This window comes from Salvia splendens, chromosome 17 (genome assembly GCF_004379255.2).
Source record: "Salvia splendens isolate huo1 chromosome 17, SspV2, whole genome shotgun sequence".
Lineage (NCBI taxonomy): Eukaryota > Viridiplantae > Streptophyta > Magnoliopsida > Lamiales > Lamiaceae > Salvia > Salvia splendens.
The window spans coordinates 15,394,323-15,413,753 of record NC_056048.1 but is presented as its reverse complement, the minus strand read 5'-3'; the positions used below and the strand labels follow the sequence as shown (position 1 = coordinate 15,413,753).

General features: G+C 36.0%; 1 protein-coding gene and 1 long non-coding RNA gene across 3 annotated transcripts; one reads left to right on the top strand and one right to left on the bottom strand.

The window, feature by feature from the left end:
• The first annotated feature begins 7,770 nt into the window (after positions 1 to 7,770).
• LOC121774364 (la-related protein 6A-like) lies at positions 7,771 to 8,223 on the top strand. Its single transcript, XM_042171253.1, has one exon. The coding sequence runs from the start codon at positions 7,771 to 7,773 to the stop codon at positions 8,221 to 8,223; it is 453 nt and encodes a 150-aa protein (XP_042027187.1).
• Positions 8,224 to 16,890: 8,667 nt separating this feature from the next.
• On the bottom strand, positions 16,891 to 19,277 carry LOC121774773. 2 transcript variants are annotated; one of them, XR_006045002.1, is made up of 5 exons: positions 19,095 to 19,277; positions 18,753 to 18,967; positions 17,626 to 17,970; positions 17,380 to 17,467; positions 16,891 to 17,290 (listed from the first exon to the last, which is right to left on the bottom strand). It is a non-coding gene; the product is annotated as an uncharacterized LOC121774773 (long non-coding RNA). The 2 variants fall into 2 exon arrangements; XR_006045003.1 differs by having other exon boundaries at positions 17,626 to 17,955.
• Positions 19,278 to 19,431: the final 154 nt, after the last annotated feature.

Below are 19,431 nucleotides of genomic sequence, written 5' to 3'. Positions count from 1 at the left end.
AGAATATGGAATTGATGATGATATGATAAGGGTGTTGTCACGGCCGCCCTTCTAGGGTATAATAAATGCGGCGATCGCGACTTAAATGAACTTAAATGCAACAAGGAAAAATAGGCTAGGGTTTCATCAAAGAGGTTTGACCAAAGTATTTAATGAACAATTAAGTATAAGAGAAGGGGACGCTTTAACAATGAAATCCAATGAAGAGGGACTATCATACTTTAGGTAAAAAAGGCATGGCTTAAAATAATTCAAAACGTAACGTGTTTCAACATTCAAAATGAGAATCAAACATATCAGTATCAACTTAACGACAAAACAATCACGTTTTAGCGGAAGCATCCAAGAGAAGAGTGAAGTCATGTATGAAGACACGACGACACTCGGAGTTTCAAGACAATAGCATTTTTTTAATTGATTTGCTCAACACCGCCAACCGCTCGTCGCCGCTAAACCTGCACATAGGGAAAACACATGCAGGGCTGAGTACTATAAAGATACTCAGTGGGCTCTTGCCGAAAACATTTTCAATAAAAGTATTATTTATCATGCCGTACATAAGTAACTATCGGGGTTTAGCTTTAGAAAGGCCCGAGGCACTCAAAATCATTTCTCATAGTAAAGGTCGACTGATCAGTCATTTTCCCATAGACGTTAGCCATATCTGCTCATACATGACAAGGAATGCGGCCGCAAACCAGGTCACTAGACCGGCCAGCCCGTACGCTAGCACACGGTCTACCATAGGTGTAGACTAGTCAAAGTAGGGTTTGCGGCCCTACGAGGACCCGAATTCGATTTAAATAATAATGGCATAAAGCCATATCAGATAGGCACATTAAAATCAAACAAGGCATGATAAACACAGTTTCATATCCCATCGATAAAACATTTAGGACATCGTCCTTATTTAAAAGAAAGCCCACCTCGACTGCTTAGATTTCAAGTATCTCATTTCCCTTGCTATCACGCTGAGAGCGCGAGTTATCACCTTTGAATTATGAGTATCACAATCAGTCCCAAATACCGACTCAAAATCATGCATGTCCCCAACTTTTCCCCTTTTCCCATCGATTCATTTTGTCAACATGAGGAAACACACCATAGCATGTATCAATGCACAACTTTCTTTTAAATAAGGACGATGTCCTAAATGTTTTATCGATGGGATATGAAACTGTGTTTATCATGCCTTGTTTGATTTTAATGTGCCTATCTGATATGGCTTTATGCCATTATTATTTAAATCGAATTTGGGTCCTCGTAGGGCCGCAAACCCTACTTTGACTAGTCTACACCTATGGTAGACCGTGTGCTAGCGTACGGGCTGGCCGGTCTAGTGACCTGGTTTGCGGCCGCATTCCTTGTCATGTATGAGCAGATATGGCTAACGTCTATGGGAAAATGACTGACCAGTCGACCTTTACTATGAGAAATGATTTTGAGTGCCTCGGGCCTTTCTAAAGCTAAACCCCGATAGTTACTTATGTACGGCATGATAAATAATACTTTTATTGAAAATGTTTTCGGCAAGAGCACACTGAGTATCTTTATAGTACTCAGCCCTGCATGTGTTGTCCCTATGTGCAGGTTTAGCGGCGACGAGCGGTTGGCGGTGTTGAGCAAATCAATTAAAAAAATGCTATTGTCTTGAAACTCCGAGTGTCGTCGTGTCTTCATACATGACTTCACTCTTCTCTTGGATGCTTCCGCTAAAACGTGATTGTTTTGTCGTTAAGTTGATACTGATATTTTTTATTCTCATTTTGAATGTTGAAACACGTTACGTTTTGAATTATTTTAAGCCATGCCTTTTTTTACCTAAAGTATGATAGTCCTTCTTCATTGGATTTCATTGTTAAAGCGTCCCCTTCTCTTATACTTAATTGTTCATTAAATACTTTGGTCAAACCTCTTTGATGAAACCCTAGCCTATTTTTCCTTGTTGCATTTAAGTTCGTTTAAGTCGCGATCGCCGCATTTATTATACCCTAGAAGGGCGGCCGTGACAACACCCTTATCATATCATCATCAATTCCATATTCTTTCAATAACTTAAAACATACCTCACTTTCTTGTGGTTGAGTGTGATGCCTCGGGTGTTGAGCCTTCGTGACACTTTTAGTCTAGGGGTACTAATCTAGACTTAATCTGAAAGAAGACTCTCAGACCAGAGCGAAAGAACGAAGCTCTGATGCCACTTTGTCATGACCGCCGTTACTAAGGATAATGAAGACGGGGAAAACATCACTACATCATCGAATTGGTTTCTTAACACATATGCATCATGTATATCATTCAAAACTTAATCGTCAAGATCATTTGATCGTGGTAGGAACTGGCAGCACAGCGCAAGCGTTTTGTAAAAATCATTAAGAATTTCATCCAACCTCCGTTGGGGCTAACATTTTACCACAATGCAGTAAACATATAAAATACCATCCAGTTAAAATTTCACATGAAAATAACCTTTTTAGGTTGGTCAAATAAAAACGAAACCCACTGGTCGAGAAAACAATTTTTGGCAGAACTGCGCAGTCGATTTCAATAATTCACTAAATTTTCATCTTTTGTCCAAATAGGTTGAAATATTCACACAACACCGAAGACGCCTTAAAGTTTACTCAGAAAAAAGAATCGAACAAAAAGGAGTTCGTTTGGTCAGTCAAACACGCGTCTGAATCTACTGTCCGAACACTACAGATTTCAGGCTTCACAATTTCGAATTAGGGTTTACCAAATATTCATCCCAACACATATATTCATGCTTCAGCAAGATCTCACAATTGTGTTCTCACATATTCACATAGCATTCAACATAAATCATCCACAAGATAAATCATATACAACCATAACGCATAAACATATCTTTTCTCATGAAATCATCAATCCCGCCCGATTAATTTCTTAGACCTACGATCCTACACTCATTATGCATGAGGGAATCAAAATCAATTTTTGAATGGAGAGGATGAGGAAAAGAAGTTCAATTGTACCTTTCTTGATTGAAACGATCGGTAGAAACAAAGTATGAATCTTGATTCTTCAACAAATTCTTGGCAAAAATGAAGAGGTCTTGAGTGGAATAGAAGAACAAGTGGAAGAGGAGTGGAGAGGAGAAAGTGGCGTGTGGGATGTGGGGGGGTGGGGGGGGGGGGGGCGTGTAGTTGTAGGTTTAGGGTTTTCTCTACCTCATATGTAAAGAATTGAAATAAAATCCTAATTAATTACATGAAGATTTGGAGGAAATTTGATGGGGGGAATTAACGTGATTCTTGGGGAGGAATAAGGAGGATTTCGAAAATTATAGGTTATTTAATTAGCCTATGATTTAATTTGGTATTTCACGGAGTAGAATAAAATAATACGGAGCAGAAAAATTAATAATAATCCTCCCAAGATATAGGGAAATAGGCGTGTATTAAGTTCCTCCCACAAGGAATAAATTTCAAATCTTTAATTGAATAAGGTAATGCAAGATTTGCTAGAATATTTCAATTCACTCATGGAAAGAAATAGATAAGGGATAAAAATAAATAATTTCCTCCTCCAATAATTAGGAAAATTTCAAAATCTCCCTAGGAATAAGCATAGGGATCTATTTTTCTCATGAAGAAATAAGGTAATTGAACTTTGGATTTAATTTGAATAATTATCCCAAACAAATAATTAAATCCAAGAAAATAGAATTCCTCTCCAATATTTAATAGTGGTAGAAGATTCTAAATAAAATGGCCAAGATAATTATTGATGATCCTATTTAATCTCACTCACCCTTAGAAAAAAAAATAATTCACCGTAATATATTTCACCCCGCATCAAATATTCAAATAGCCATGTCATCAATTCAATGAAGTTGACTCCGTCAACCCGAAATCATAACGACGAATGAAAATTAGGTCACCAAAGAAATCACAAAACAATTCGTCATTTAATTCACGACATTACAAGAAATAAATGCAATCGTCTTAGGGTTCGAAAATTAGGGTTCAAAAAGTGGGGCGTTACAGGTGTATTGGCAAGAGTATGCATGTGTATGGAAGTTATGTGTTAATATGCTAATGTGATGATACTATTATGTTGGAACATGAGCATGAATTACATGATGTCATAAGTATGTGTTATGTGTGAAAGTACTACGACATAAGCATGCGAACATAGGAAGCCACGTGGGAGTTACAAGATAAGATGAAAGAGAAGTACCCCGATTTGTTTTTGTGAAACGACCAAATTTCGGGACGAAATTTCTGTTAAGGGGGGAAGGATGTAGCACCCCGGAAATTTGTGACTTTTTTTTATATTTGATTGCTTATTTTATTTCTATTAATGTGGATGTTGAATAAGAATTTCTTTTGTGGAAATTGAGTCTCTATGTGTTTGAGTTAATTAGGTGAAATTAGTGGTTGTGGGTTACGTGAGTTAATGTGATTAAGCTTCCAATGTGTGAATTAAATTAAATGGGATCATGCATAATCATTCTAGCCATTTTATTTGAAATTTTTGGCCCTCCTATTTATTGGAAATAATACTTTTTTCTTGGATTTATTTAATTGCTTTGGGATATTTATCCAAATTAAATCCAAACCAAATTATCCCTATGCTATTCTACATGATTTTCGACTTCTTGGCCATCCCTTGAGATTTTTGAAATCTCCTATTAATTAGGAGAAGGAATTATTTTTGTAGATTTAATTCGTATCTTGTTTATCTCTTTCCTTGAATTAAAATCCAATTAAATCTTTCCATATCTTGTCAAATCTCTCCATATCTTATTTTAACTAGGATTTGATTCTTTCTATAAAAAAAAAAGCCCTAACCCTAATCTTCATAATACACACCTCTTTTCCTCCCTCTCCTCCCACACGTTTTTCCCTCTCTTCCTCTCCTTCTCCACCAATCCTTCACCAATTCCTTGTTCTTGCATCATTGTGGAGTTGAAAATTCAAGATTCATCGAAAAATCGCATCATTCGCCATTCCTACCGATTGTTTTTCAAGAGAAGGGTATACTTTGATTCATCTGTCTCCTTCTTACCATTGAATCCATGTTTCTTGATCCCCTCATGCATTTAGTGAGTGTAGAAATCGTAGATCTAAAAATTAATCGGTTGGGAAGGATGTTTACATGAGAAAGTATGTGTATGTGCGTGTATGTATGTGTGTATGTGAGTTTGTGGATGATTCGTTGGTGAATGATATGTGAATATATGAGAACATGGTTGTGAGATCTTTTTGAAGCATGATTATGTGTTGGAAGCATGAATATATGTGTTTGGACGAATGAATAGATAAACCCTAATTCGAATTTGTGATGCATGAAAATTGTGGTGTTCGGACAGTAGATTCCGACGTGTGTTTGACCGACCAAGCAATCTAATTTTGGCACGAATGTTTAACTGAGTAACATTTGAGACGTCTTCTGTGTTGTGTATAAATCTCAGCCTCTTTTGACCAAAGATGAATTTTTAATGAATTTTTAAAGTTCACTGCGCAGTTTTGTCAGAAATTGTATTCTCGTCCAGTGAGTTTCATTTTTTTTATTTTACCAACCTAAAGATGTGATTTTGATGTGAAGTTTTAATTGGATGATGTTTGATGTGTCTACTGTGTTGTTGTAATTTCAGCCCCAACGGAGGTCGGATGGATTTTTAATGATTTTTACAAAATGACTGCGCAGTTCTGCCAGATTTCTGTCATGTTAAAATAATACGTGTTGTCAAGTTTAAATGAATTACATGTTGCATGTGTGATTAAGGAACGTATCTTATGGCGTGGTTATGTGTTATACGTTGGGGTATACTATGGTGTGTTTTCTTATGTTGGTGAACGTTAGGGGATGGGCAATCTAAGAAAACGATGAAAGGAACGATAGGGCACGCATGGGTAATGTGTTGATAGAAAACTGATTGTGTTGTATTATGTGGTTATGATATTGATAAGGGTTGTTGTGCGTACGTGGGTACGAAGAGCAAGGATTTCAATAAAGTTGTGAACCGTGTTTGTAAGAAATCGAGGTGGGCTTTCTAACTAAAGTTTTATTGTGGGCTTTCCTTACTAAAACTCTTTTACATTTCAAAAATATGATTGCGGAGCTATAAGGGTGGTTTAAAGTGTTATGTCATGCCATGATTGTTTTTGATGTTGAGATTGTTGCCTGATGCCTTGTTCGTTTGAGCTTGCTCCGTTAGGCTATAGGGCTGTGATTGTTAGATGTTGAGATTTTTGCATGATGCCTAGTTCGTTTGAGCTTGCTCCGTTAGGCTATAGGGCTATGTGTGAAACGAATTCGCGTCTGAGTTGGGGCAAACCCTATCAGGCTGTACACAGGTGGGATCGGGAGCCGTCCTTGCTAGTCGGCCGGTCTCGTGGGCGAATAGTGTGGCCACACTTTCCTCGCACTATGGTAAGAGGATGTGATTGATTGATAGTGGAGAAAGTGGGGAGATTGTTTTGACAGACCAGTCTACAAAAATGTTGTGATACTCGATGATATTCTTTCTAAAATGTTAAAACTCGAGTTTACTTGGTATAGATGACATAACTTTTATCAAATATTTTGGCGTGTGCCCACTGAGTATATTAGGTACTCCTGCATTTCTTTTTAAAAAAAAATTGCAGGTTGAGCGGTGATGTTGCGGCGGATGTTGAGTCGAGCTTTAAGAAATTCCGGATGCATCGTATCTTCATACATAGGCGTCTCCCTATGACTCTCTAGACACCTTTATTCCGCTGCCTTGTTTCGAATCATTCTTGATAAAGCCTTTCGTTTTGCTCTACACTACTTTATGATATTAATTAGCTTGAGATATTAACCTGCTGCTTAATTGTTTAATCGATTAAAACTTTTCTTTTGAAGCTTTGTTTAAGATGTCATTGCGTCCCCCTTTTCTTCCCCGCTCCTTAGTCCCTCCCCTTGTCACGTTTTCCCCGTCTTCACTATCCTTAGTAAGGGCGGTCGTGACATGCATTGTGTACTTTGTGCGGGCAGTGTGTGTATTGTGTCAATACAATGTGCGTAAAGTGTGTTATTTTTGTGTAGCGTCTTTAGTATGAGTATTTTGTGTATAATGTGTGTAGTATGTGCAATCCATTTAGTGTTTGTGTATTTTATTTATATCATGTTTGTGTATTTTATTTATATTGTGTTTAATATTTGTAGATGTGCCATATATGTATAAATTGTGTATTTTTATGAGTATATTTGTTGTATAGTATATACATTGTGTATTTTGTGTTAGTATCTCTAGTGTGTTCAATGTAGGTATGTTTGCATTACATGTGTTGTGTATTTTGTTTATGTACCGAGAGGCCTCAAGGACATCATTCGAATGGAGCAAATGGGGATCCCCAATATTCGGGTCTGGGAACAGGATGGAGAGCGTGAGTAGGAAAGGATCCCAAGGAAGGACTCTGCCGATTTCGTCGTCATCGAACACCGAAGAGTACGTAGGTGTCGTGCTACCATCGGCATGTCCCTTATCTACTCTTATGGTGTAATTGCTCTAGAAATTTGTACATGTTTTTTGACCTTCTAGGCATAGTTAGGGTGATCGGTTGTCTCTTAATCCTAATTATGTATCCTTTATCATTTATGCAATATAGGGATGAGGGACCCACGAACCCTCCACCGTGAAGGTGTTTGATTAAAAAAAAGCAGGTGGAGTTTTACTTCAGTGATGAAAATCTGCCAAATGATAAGTTTATGCTAAAATACGTTACAAGGAATGTGGAAGGGTTTGTTCCTATTGGAGTTGTTGCCTCATTTAGGAAAATGAAGAAGCTAACAAAAGACACATCGTGGATTGTGGCTGCACTGAAGGAATCTACTTTTCTTGTTGTCAGCTCTAATGGGAAAATGGTGAAGCGACTTCATCCTCTTCCATATGCTGAAATCAAGGATCCAATGGTATGCATTGTACTAGTGGAGTATCTACCCGAGGATCATTCATTGGACAACCTCAATCGACTGTTTGGTGAAGCTGGAATCATAAAGAATATTACCATTCGTGACCCACATGATGTAATTGATCCAAAAAAGTGTACCATTGCGGAGAAACTGATCAGCAAAAAGTTGCATGCTCTTGTGGAGTACAATACTATGGAGGCTGCTGAGAAAGCTGTGATCACTTTGAACAATGAAAAAGATTGGAGATATGGATTGCGAGTCAAGCTTCTGAAAAACCGAACAATCCGGGGCAGAAGAAAAAAGTATGGAGGGAGTTAGAGCCTGACAAGGGTAGCACTGTTCAGACACTAGAGCCAGCTGCCAGTGAGGAGAGAACCATGATGCAAGTGAGCATCATGAAGATTCACACAATGGGGTCGGGGAGGATGTGGATCTCTTATCTAGAGATAAGAACGGGCCGCATATTCCTAGAGACAAAAACGGGCAGAAGGGTCGCAACAGAGGTGGTGGATGGAAAAAGAAGAGCCGCCACAAATCTAGAGAGAGACGTTCTCCCTTCTCTCTAGCAATTCCCCCCCCCCCCCCACTTGATTTTGTCCATCCATACACACCCACGACCCGCCGTGACTCTTCTCACGCCGACCACCACACCTCACATCCCCACCCGCATAATCGTCGAGACCTTTTCCACGCCGGTCGTCACACCACCCGCCCTCAACCCCGCCGACTCCCTACCTTTGTACGGCGTTGCGGTCATACCCTCGAACGGCCATGCCGGACCCCCCCCCCCCCCCCCCCGAACCCACCCCGGCCCCTCCGCACCCCGAGGAGGCTAGGTCTATCCCGGACCAACTTATGGTTTTTCACTCAAGCGATGACCCAACACCGAAGATCTCGGCCAAAGAAGTGAAAATGCAAAGCAAGAAGCATAGGATGATGGCTAGGAAGAGCACGCCGGCACCCCTCACCAAAGGTCATGGTCGGAAAAGGTCCGTACCCTCCCCACTCCCGGAGGACAAACAACTTAGGAAGAAGCTCGATTTTGGAGGAGATGAGACCTCCGAGGCCGAGACCTTTGGCCCGAGCTCCACCCTTGATAGCCCTAAATGCAAGGTAACTCTATTGCCGGCTGGCTCCACCGATAGCAAGGAAGCACTAGGCCTAGGAACCCATCCTAAAGCCCCTACGTCCGAGGATGGAGCCCGAATAGAGGTGGTGGTTCACGGAAATGCACCGGCAGCGGCGGTGGTGCCACCCTCCGACCATGGACCTGTCATGAGCGAGACGACCGTTGGAGGAGATGATGTCGGATCCCTAAGCGTATCCCAAGAGGATTTGGCCGTAGCATGTGTGCCAAAAATTACATTGGAGAGTGAAATAGTCAACTTGCCCGAAATGGGCATGGGAACAAATCACCTTTCGGAAAGTGCTTTTGTCCCTTACCAAAACCGGAAGTCACATGTGGAGCCTTGTTCATCTCTACCGATGCAGCAAATGGAGACAAAAAAGAGTGATATCCTCCAAATCATAGACCTGGCCGCGGCGGAGATGCTTGATGCGACGGCGGCGCAGCCCCTCCTCGCCGGATCCCCACCGGCCACAGTTTACACGACGAAGGCCAACCCTCTTCCAGATCGGAGAGACAAAGATATTGAATCATGCGTGCCTCTCATTGAGAATGGCCCATCCCTTGAAGATTTCCCACCTCTCGAAATGGGAAGGACCCAGAAAATCCGAGCATCATTTGAAACCGGCTCGGCACTAGAGAGAACGGGATGGCCGAAGACCAAGACAATCCGCAACCCCCCTCGAGACACGCCCGCGCCTTCGGCCTCGGACTCGCAAGCGACGGACCAGACGCCGACCGAGATGGAAATGGAAACGCCGCGTCCTACCGATTAAATCATGGACGAGAGGGACCCGTGTGAAGGACCGCAAACCGACACAAACGATGGGGCTAAATCGAAAGGTAATCCGATAAACAACCCCTTAGGAGGCAATACCGAGCTGGGTGTGAGGAACCCCACCAAGCCAAAATCCATGGCGGACATGGTGCGGGTGCCATCGGCTGTTGAAGGCCCGCAAGTCTTTGTCCCGGAGAACATCCAAAATATCGGCTTTGCTTCCATGTCAAACGGAGTGCCATCCATCTACTTCTCCAGGTCAGAAATCCAAAGGTTGGCCTCGTCTCTCGGCCATTCTATTGTAGGTAAGTTCTCGCATTCAATCCCCGCTGCCTATCAAATCCAAAAGGCCCTAGACAATATTAAATTTTGTACATGATTTTCTTGGATTTAATTAATTAATGTACATGTGCCACGTGTGTATAAATTGTGTATTTTATATGTATACTTGTTGTATAGTATATAAATAATATATTTTGTGTTAGTATATGAAGTGTGTGCAATGAAGGTAGGCACGTCTGCAATACATGTTTCGGGTTTTTTATTTATAGCGTGTTTAATATTTGTGGTATGTACCGCGTATGTATACTGAAAGTGGTGTGTATAGTGTGTGTGGTGTACCACTGTGTATTGTGTACTTTGTGCGGGCAGTGTGTGTCTATACAATGTGCGTAAAGTGTGTTATTTTGAGCATGAAAGTGAAGAAGATAGTAAATAAAAGATTCTGAATATATTATGTCTTCAAACATAATATTATTCTTCTCTCGAATGCATCCGCTGAATGTTGTTTCTTTCGATTTCAAGTATTGTTGAGATAATATTCATTTTGAGTTGTTGATTGTCGAAATAATACTCTGAGTGTATTGTGTAATTTGTGCGGGCAGTGTGTGTTTTGTATATATACATCACACACTACAAATTGCACACAAAGTATATACACCACACAAATACACGGACTTTACACACATATATATTAGACAAACAGTACACATTGTACACGAGATACACACAGAAAATACAAACATTATAAAAACCCAACACTCGGTATATATACATATGCGGCACATACTACAAACATTAAACATGCTATAAGTAAAATATACAAACGTACACGAAACGCATGAATTGTAAAAATACATACATACATTACACACGCTACAAATAGTAACACAAAATACACTACTTATATACTATACAACAAATGTATACATAAAATACAACATAAAATACACAATTTAGACATACGTGGCACATATACTATACACATTAAACACAATATAAATAAAATTCACAAAGACAACATAAATAAAATATACTATAAACATACGAAATACGCTATAAAAAAAATAACACACTTTACGCACATTGTATAGACAAAATACACACACTGTACGCACAAAGTACACAACACACACTATACATACTACACTCATATACATATGCGGTACATACCACAAATATTAAACACACTATAAATAAAATACACAAAACATGTATTGCAAACATACATACCTACACTGCACACACTAGAGATACTAACGCAAAATACACAATTTATATACTACACAACAAATATACACATAAAATACACAATTTATACACAAGTGGCATATCTACAAATATTAAACACAACATAAATAAAATACACAAACACTAAATGGATTGCACATACTTCACACATTATACACAAAATACATACTAAAGACGAAATAAAATATACAAACATGATATAAATAAAATACACAAACATTAAATCTAATGCACATACTACACACTTTATACACAAAACGCTACACAAAAATAACACACTTTACGCACATTGTATAGACAAAATACACACAATTTATACACACGTGGCACATCTACAAATATTAAACACAACATAAATAAAATACACAAACTCTAAATGAATTGCCAATACTACACACATTATACACAAAATACACGTATAAAGTCACAACACAAAAATAAAACACTTTAAGTACAATGTATAGACAAAATACACACACAATCTGCATAAAGTACACAATACACACAGTGGTGCACCACACACACTATACTAGTATACATACGCGGTACATACCACAAATATTAAACACACTATAAATAGAATACACTACACATATACTGTAAACATATATACCTACATTGTGCACACTACAGATACTAAAATACACCTTCTATACTATACAACAAATATACACATAAAATACACAATTTATACATACGTGGCACATAATATAAATATTAAACACGATATAAAGAAAATACACAAACACTAAATGGATTGCACATACTACACACACTAAAATGCTACAAAAATTAACACACTTTACGCACATTGTATAGACAAAATACACACACTGCCTGCACAAAGTACATAATACACGCAGTGCACCACACTCTATACAAACTACCCTTATAACATAAGCGGTACATACCACAAATATTAAACACACTATAAATAAAAAATACGACACATGTATTGCAAACATACATAAAATACACCATTTATACATACTTGAAACATACTTCTAATATAAAACACAATACAAATAAAATACACAAACACAATATAAATAAAATACTTAAACACTTATTGCACATACCACTCACATTATATACAAAGTGTACACACTGTCCGCACAAAGTACACAATACACACATTGCACCACACACATTATACGCACTACACTCACTATACATACGTGTTACACACTACAAATATTAAACACACTATATATAAAATATACTACACATGTACTGCAAACATACATACCTACATTGCACACACTACGAATACTAACACAAAATATACAATTTATATACTATACAAAAAATATACACATAAAATACACAATTTATACATACGTGGCACATATTACAAATATTAAACACAATATAAATAAAATAAAAAAACACAATATAAATAAAATACGCAAACACAATATAAATAACATACATAAACAAATATAAATAAAATATAAAAACATTAAATAGATCGCACATACTACACACATTATATACAAAATACACACTAATACACAATTCACAAAATAAACATACGAAACACCACTACACAAAAATAAAAAGTATAAACAATAGACAAAATACACACAGACAACACAAAATACACACTACACACACTATACACAAGATACATGCACACACTTTAAACACATAAATATAAAACAAACAATACACACTGTACACAAAAAACTAAATACAAATATTACAAAACATACTATACATACTCGACACATACTACGAATATTACACACACTATAAATAAAATATGCAAAACACATGCACAACATAAATACATACACACATTGTGCACACACTACAGATACTAATACAAAATAAACTATTTATACATACTACAACAAATGCACAAATAAAATACACAACTAATACACACGTGGTACGTACTACAAACATTAAACACGTTATAAATAAAATACACAAACACAATATAAATAAAAAACACACACACTATACTCAAATAAGCATACTACGCACTATACAAAAACTAACACCGCGCACCATATACTACACAACAAATATACACATAAAATACACAATTTATACACATGTGGCATATCTACAAATATTAAACATAACATAAATAAAATACACAAACACTAAATGGATTGCACATACTTCACACATTATACACAAAATACACATACTAAAGACGAAATAAAATATACAAACATGATATAAATAAAATACACAAACATTAAATCTAATGCACATACTACACACTTTATACACAAAACGCTACACAAAAATAACACACTTTACGCACATTGTATAGACAAAATACACACAATTTATACACACGTGGCACATCTACAAATATTAAACACAACATAAATAAAATACACAAACTCTAAATGAATTGCCAATACTACACACATTATACACAAAATACACGTATAAAGTCACAACACAAAAATAAAACACTTTAAGTACAATGTATAGACAAAATACACACACAATCTGCATAAAGTACACAATACACACAGTGGTGCACCACACACACTATACTAGTATACATACGCGGTACATACCACAAATATTAAACACACTATAAATAGAATACACTACACATATACTGTAACATATATACCTACATTGTGCACACTACAGATACTAAAATACACCTTCTATACTATACAACAAATATACACATAAAATACACAATTTATACATACGTGGCACATAATATAAATATTAAACACGATATAAAGAAAATACACAAACACTAAATGGATTGCACATACTACACACACTAAAATGCTACAAAAATTAACACACTTTACGCACATTGTATAGACAAAATACACACACTGCCTGCACAAAGTACATAATACACGCAGTGCACCACACTCTATACAAACTACCCTTATAACATAAGCGGTACATACCACAAATATTAAACACACTATAAATAAAAAATACGACACATGTATTGCAAACATACATAAAATACACCATTTATACATACTTGAAACATACTTCTAATATAAAACACAATACAAATAAAATACACAAACACAATATAAATAAAATACTTAAACACTTATTGCACATACCACTCACATTATATACAAAGTGTACACACTGTCCGCACAAAGTACACAATACACACATTGCACCACACACATTATACGCACTACACTCACTATACATACGTGTTACACACTACAAATATTAAACACACTATATATAAAATATACTACACATGTACTGCAAACATACATACCTACATTGCACACACTACGAATACTAACACAAAATATACAATTTATATACTATACAAAAAATATACACATAAAATACACAATTTATACATACGTGGCACATATTACAAATATTAAACACAATATAAATAAAATAAAAAAACACAATATAAATAAAATACGCAAACACAATATAAATAACATACATAAACAAATATAAATAAAATATAAAAACATTAAATAGATCGCACATACTACACACATTATATACAAAATACACACTAATACACAATTCACAAAATAAACATACGAAACACCACTACACAAAAATAAAAAGTATAAACAATAGACAAAATACACACAGACAACACAAAATACACACTACACACACTATACACAAGATACATGCACACACTTTAAACACATAAATATAAAACAAACAATACACACTGTACACAAAAAACTAAATACAAATATTACAAAACATACTATACATACTCGACACATACTACGAATATTACACACACTATAAATAAAATATGCAAAACACATGCACAACATAAATACATACACACATTGTGCACACACTACAGATACTAATACAAAATAAACTATTTATACATACTACAACAAATGCACAAATAAAATACACAACTAATACACACGTGGTACGTACTACAAACATTAAACACGTTATAAATAAAATACACAAACACAATATAAATAAAAAACACACACACTATACTCAAATAAGCATACTACGCACTATACAAAAACTAACACCGCGCACCATATACATACTACACATCATAGCACACACTACAAATTGCACACAAAGTATATATACCACACAAATACACACTTTACACACATATATATTAAACAAACAATACACATTGTACACGAGATACATACAGAAAATACAAACATTATAAAAACCCAACACTCGGTATATATACATATGCGGCACATACTACAAACATTAAACATGCTATAAGTAAAATATACAAACGTACACGAAACACATGTATTGTAAAAATAAATACATACATTATACACGCTACAAATAGTAACACAAAATACACTACTTATATACTATACAACAAATGTATACATAAAATACAACATAAATTACACAATTTAGACATACATGACACATATACTACACATTAAACACAATATAAATAAAATTCACAAAGACAATATACATAAACTATAAACATACTAAATACGCTATAAAAAAATAACACACTTTATGCACATTGTATAGACAAAATACACACACTGTACGCACAAAGTACACAATACACACTACACAACACACACTATACATACTACACTCATATACATATGCGGTACATACTACAAATATTAAACACACTATAAATAAAATACATAATACATGTATTGCAAACATACATACCTACATTGCACACACTAGAGATACTAACGCAAAATACACAATTTATATGCTACACAACAAATATATACATAAAATACACAATTTATACTCGTGGCATATTACTTTAAGTACACTGTATAGACAAAATACACATACAATCTGCATAAAGTACACAATACACATACGTGACACATATTACAAATATTAAACACGATACAAATAAAATATACAAACATTAAATGGACTGCACACGCTACACCCATTATATATAAAATACACACTAGTACACAATTCACAAAATAAACATACTAAACACCACTACACAAAAATAAAAACTTAACAGACAAAATACACATTGCACAAAATATACAATGCACACTATGCACAAGATACAATATCATAACTACATAAATACACACACTTTAAACACATACATATAAAACAAACAATATAAAGCACATACTACACACATTATATATAAAATACACGCTAGTAAACAATTCACAAAATAAACATAATACAAATTGTCCACACAAAATACACAATACACACACTATACACAAGATACATACACTACCATAACTACATAAATACACACACTTTAAACACATACATATAAAACAAACAATACACACAATATTATAAAACATACAATACATACGCGGCACATACTACAAACATTACACACACTATAAATAAAATACATAAAACACAAGCACAACATAAATACATACACACATTGCACATACTACAAATACTAATACAAAATACACTACTTATACACTATACAACAAATGCACAAATAAAATACACAATTTCTCACATGTTACATACTACAAACATTAAACACGATATAAATAAAATACACAAAACACAATATAAATAAAACACACACACACACACACCATACTCAAATAAACATACGACGCACTATAAAAATAATGAATAACACTGCGTACGTACTATGTACTATACATCATAGCACACAATACACATTGCACACCTCTATACACCACACAAATACGCACACTTACACATACATAAAATAAACACTACACACTACACAAATTACATACAGAAAGTACAAACACTATAAACACACTTCACGATGAATGACCAAAAATTTGAAGCATCTGAGACGACATCTGTCAGAAAGTTAAAAGAGGAGAAATTGGAGAAAGATGAAAACCCTTGACTTGCTTCAGTATGCTGTCGAGGGAGATTAACGACGCTAGCCTTGCATCTTCAACAACAGTGGAAGGATTCCTAATAGGTGCAGCACCACTTTCTAAATTTAACATCTCCGCGTCGTTTTTCATTTGTTGTAAAATCTAATTCAAGTAAACAGTGTTTGCGGAATTTCAGTATTTGAGAAGTGAGGCAACCAAGATAAAGAGAGCCAGCGCGCTATGATACAAACCTTTCTTCTCTTGTGATCAACAATATTCAAGAGTTGAACTTTGCTTAGCTACTTGAGCTGCTTCAGTCGCCAAAGTACCAGCAATATCCTTATGGACCAATATAACCGTAAATATCAGTATGCGAACCATAAAAAACCACATTACTATAAACAATATAAAAAAACATACAACAAAAGAACTAGATAATGGCAATCTGTCCGTAGCTGCAAAAGGATGGGAATCTAAAGAAAATGGTAAGAACATACCTACAAATGTTGCAGCTGTGAAGTATAAAGATATCTGGCATATTCAGACAGCTGTCCAAGAGCATCGGTAGTCGGAGGCTGGGTAGCACCAAGTCCAGCCATCCAACCATCCATTATTGCTGTAGAGAGAATTTCCAGCTGACCAGTTGCTCCTGCAGCCATGTCATCTGCAATGGAAAGGAAATCGAAGTTCTCTACAAGCCAATTTCGAATTTGACGCTGGAGCGCGCCAGCAGGGGTATGAACAAAAAGAGCCGCAAGAGCCTTTTTTCCAATTGAATAAATTTTTGCTTCTTCGGTTATTTCCTTGAGCTTTCCACCTGCTATATGCTGTCACCAGGTCTCCTATATTAGTAAATGAGATGAATCAAACACACTGCTCAGCATCATTGATCTCACTTATTCGAGCATCATTGATCTCACTTATTCATTGTAAAAAATCAGCAAAAGACCTGAGATAATGCTTTTATAATGGAAATAGAAAGAAAACATAATAGACATCACCAACTGAAGAAACACAATAATAGCTAAATCCTCTTCGATGAACAAAGAGATAAGGAGGAGGAGGAGGAGGAGGTAACTTAAGGGCATATTCTTCCCATTTTTTCCCTTTTTACGTTTATGCAGTTTATCTTAAGGTCAGGCTTGAACTTTGAAATGCTATATATTTTTAAAAAGTGTACGAAAGAATAATACAAAACTAACAATCTCGAGGTACCAAAACCACTCCATGAATAAAAAAATCATTGATTGTTGCTTTGCTTCTGAAATGACAAGGTTAGAACAGCCCGCCCATCCACTGTGTGTGGATTTGTTGCTTTGCTAATGAAATTACAAGGAAATCGTTTCAATTTAGTAGCGTATTCAGGCTTCAGTTGTTAGAGAGGTGTAACTCATCTATACAGAAATAAAGAATAACATAAACATGCTAGAATGGAAAAGACATTAAATCTAGTGATGAGTACAAATGGAATCAAGAAGGAAAACACGTATTCAGGCTTCAGTTGTTAGAGGTGTAACTCATCTATACAGAAATAAAGAATAACATAAACATGCTAGAATGGAAAAGACATTAAATCTAGTGATGAGTACAAATGGAATCAAGAAGGAAAACATTACTAATTTACCTGATCAATTCCACGTATCTTCAGAACTACTGATGACAACTTTGACATCTTTTCTGGTTTTATATTTACTTTGAACCTTAAATTTGGTCCCCAACCAGCATATTCCTTGAACTAGAATCGTAACGAACTGGAGATCTTCCAAGGCTGCTACCACGGCTAGAGCTTCTACTATGTCCATTATTTGGCTTCTCAAGAAAGCGCTCAACCGGAGAAAACTTACATCACAAAAGACATTTTCACTTTTACACTCAATGCCTTATCATATTAAAAGAATTCATGTTTCACTAAAGTAGAAAAATTTGTCTATTCAACTAGTAGATCGACACATGACAGGGAGGGCACCTTAATTGATTGTAGCTCTGGTGATCGAGCAAGCAGGGACATTATATAGAAAATCCTAACACGAGAGACAAGCATCGGATCCATCACTCTTCTGGGCTCCATTTTGCGAATGAAAGAAAAAACATCTCATATTTCAGCCAGGATTTCATGCTCTCTAGAAACACCTGCCTTAATGACTGCAGCCAGTACCTGCACATAGGAAACCAAGCAGTTATCAGGAAGCAATATTCAATGAAAGATGATAGAATTTAAATTTTTAACAATCGAGTTTTTCTCACTGAGACACATACATAACCATGTATGATAACACCAGAAGGATGCAAATGCACACAAAACA

Bases quoted from the DNA above. Each gene is read 5' to 3' on its own strand.
- LOC121774364 (XM_042171253.1), top strand. From the start codon at position 7,771: ATGAAGAAGCTAACAAAAGACACATCGTGGATTGTGGCTGCACTGAAG.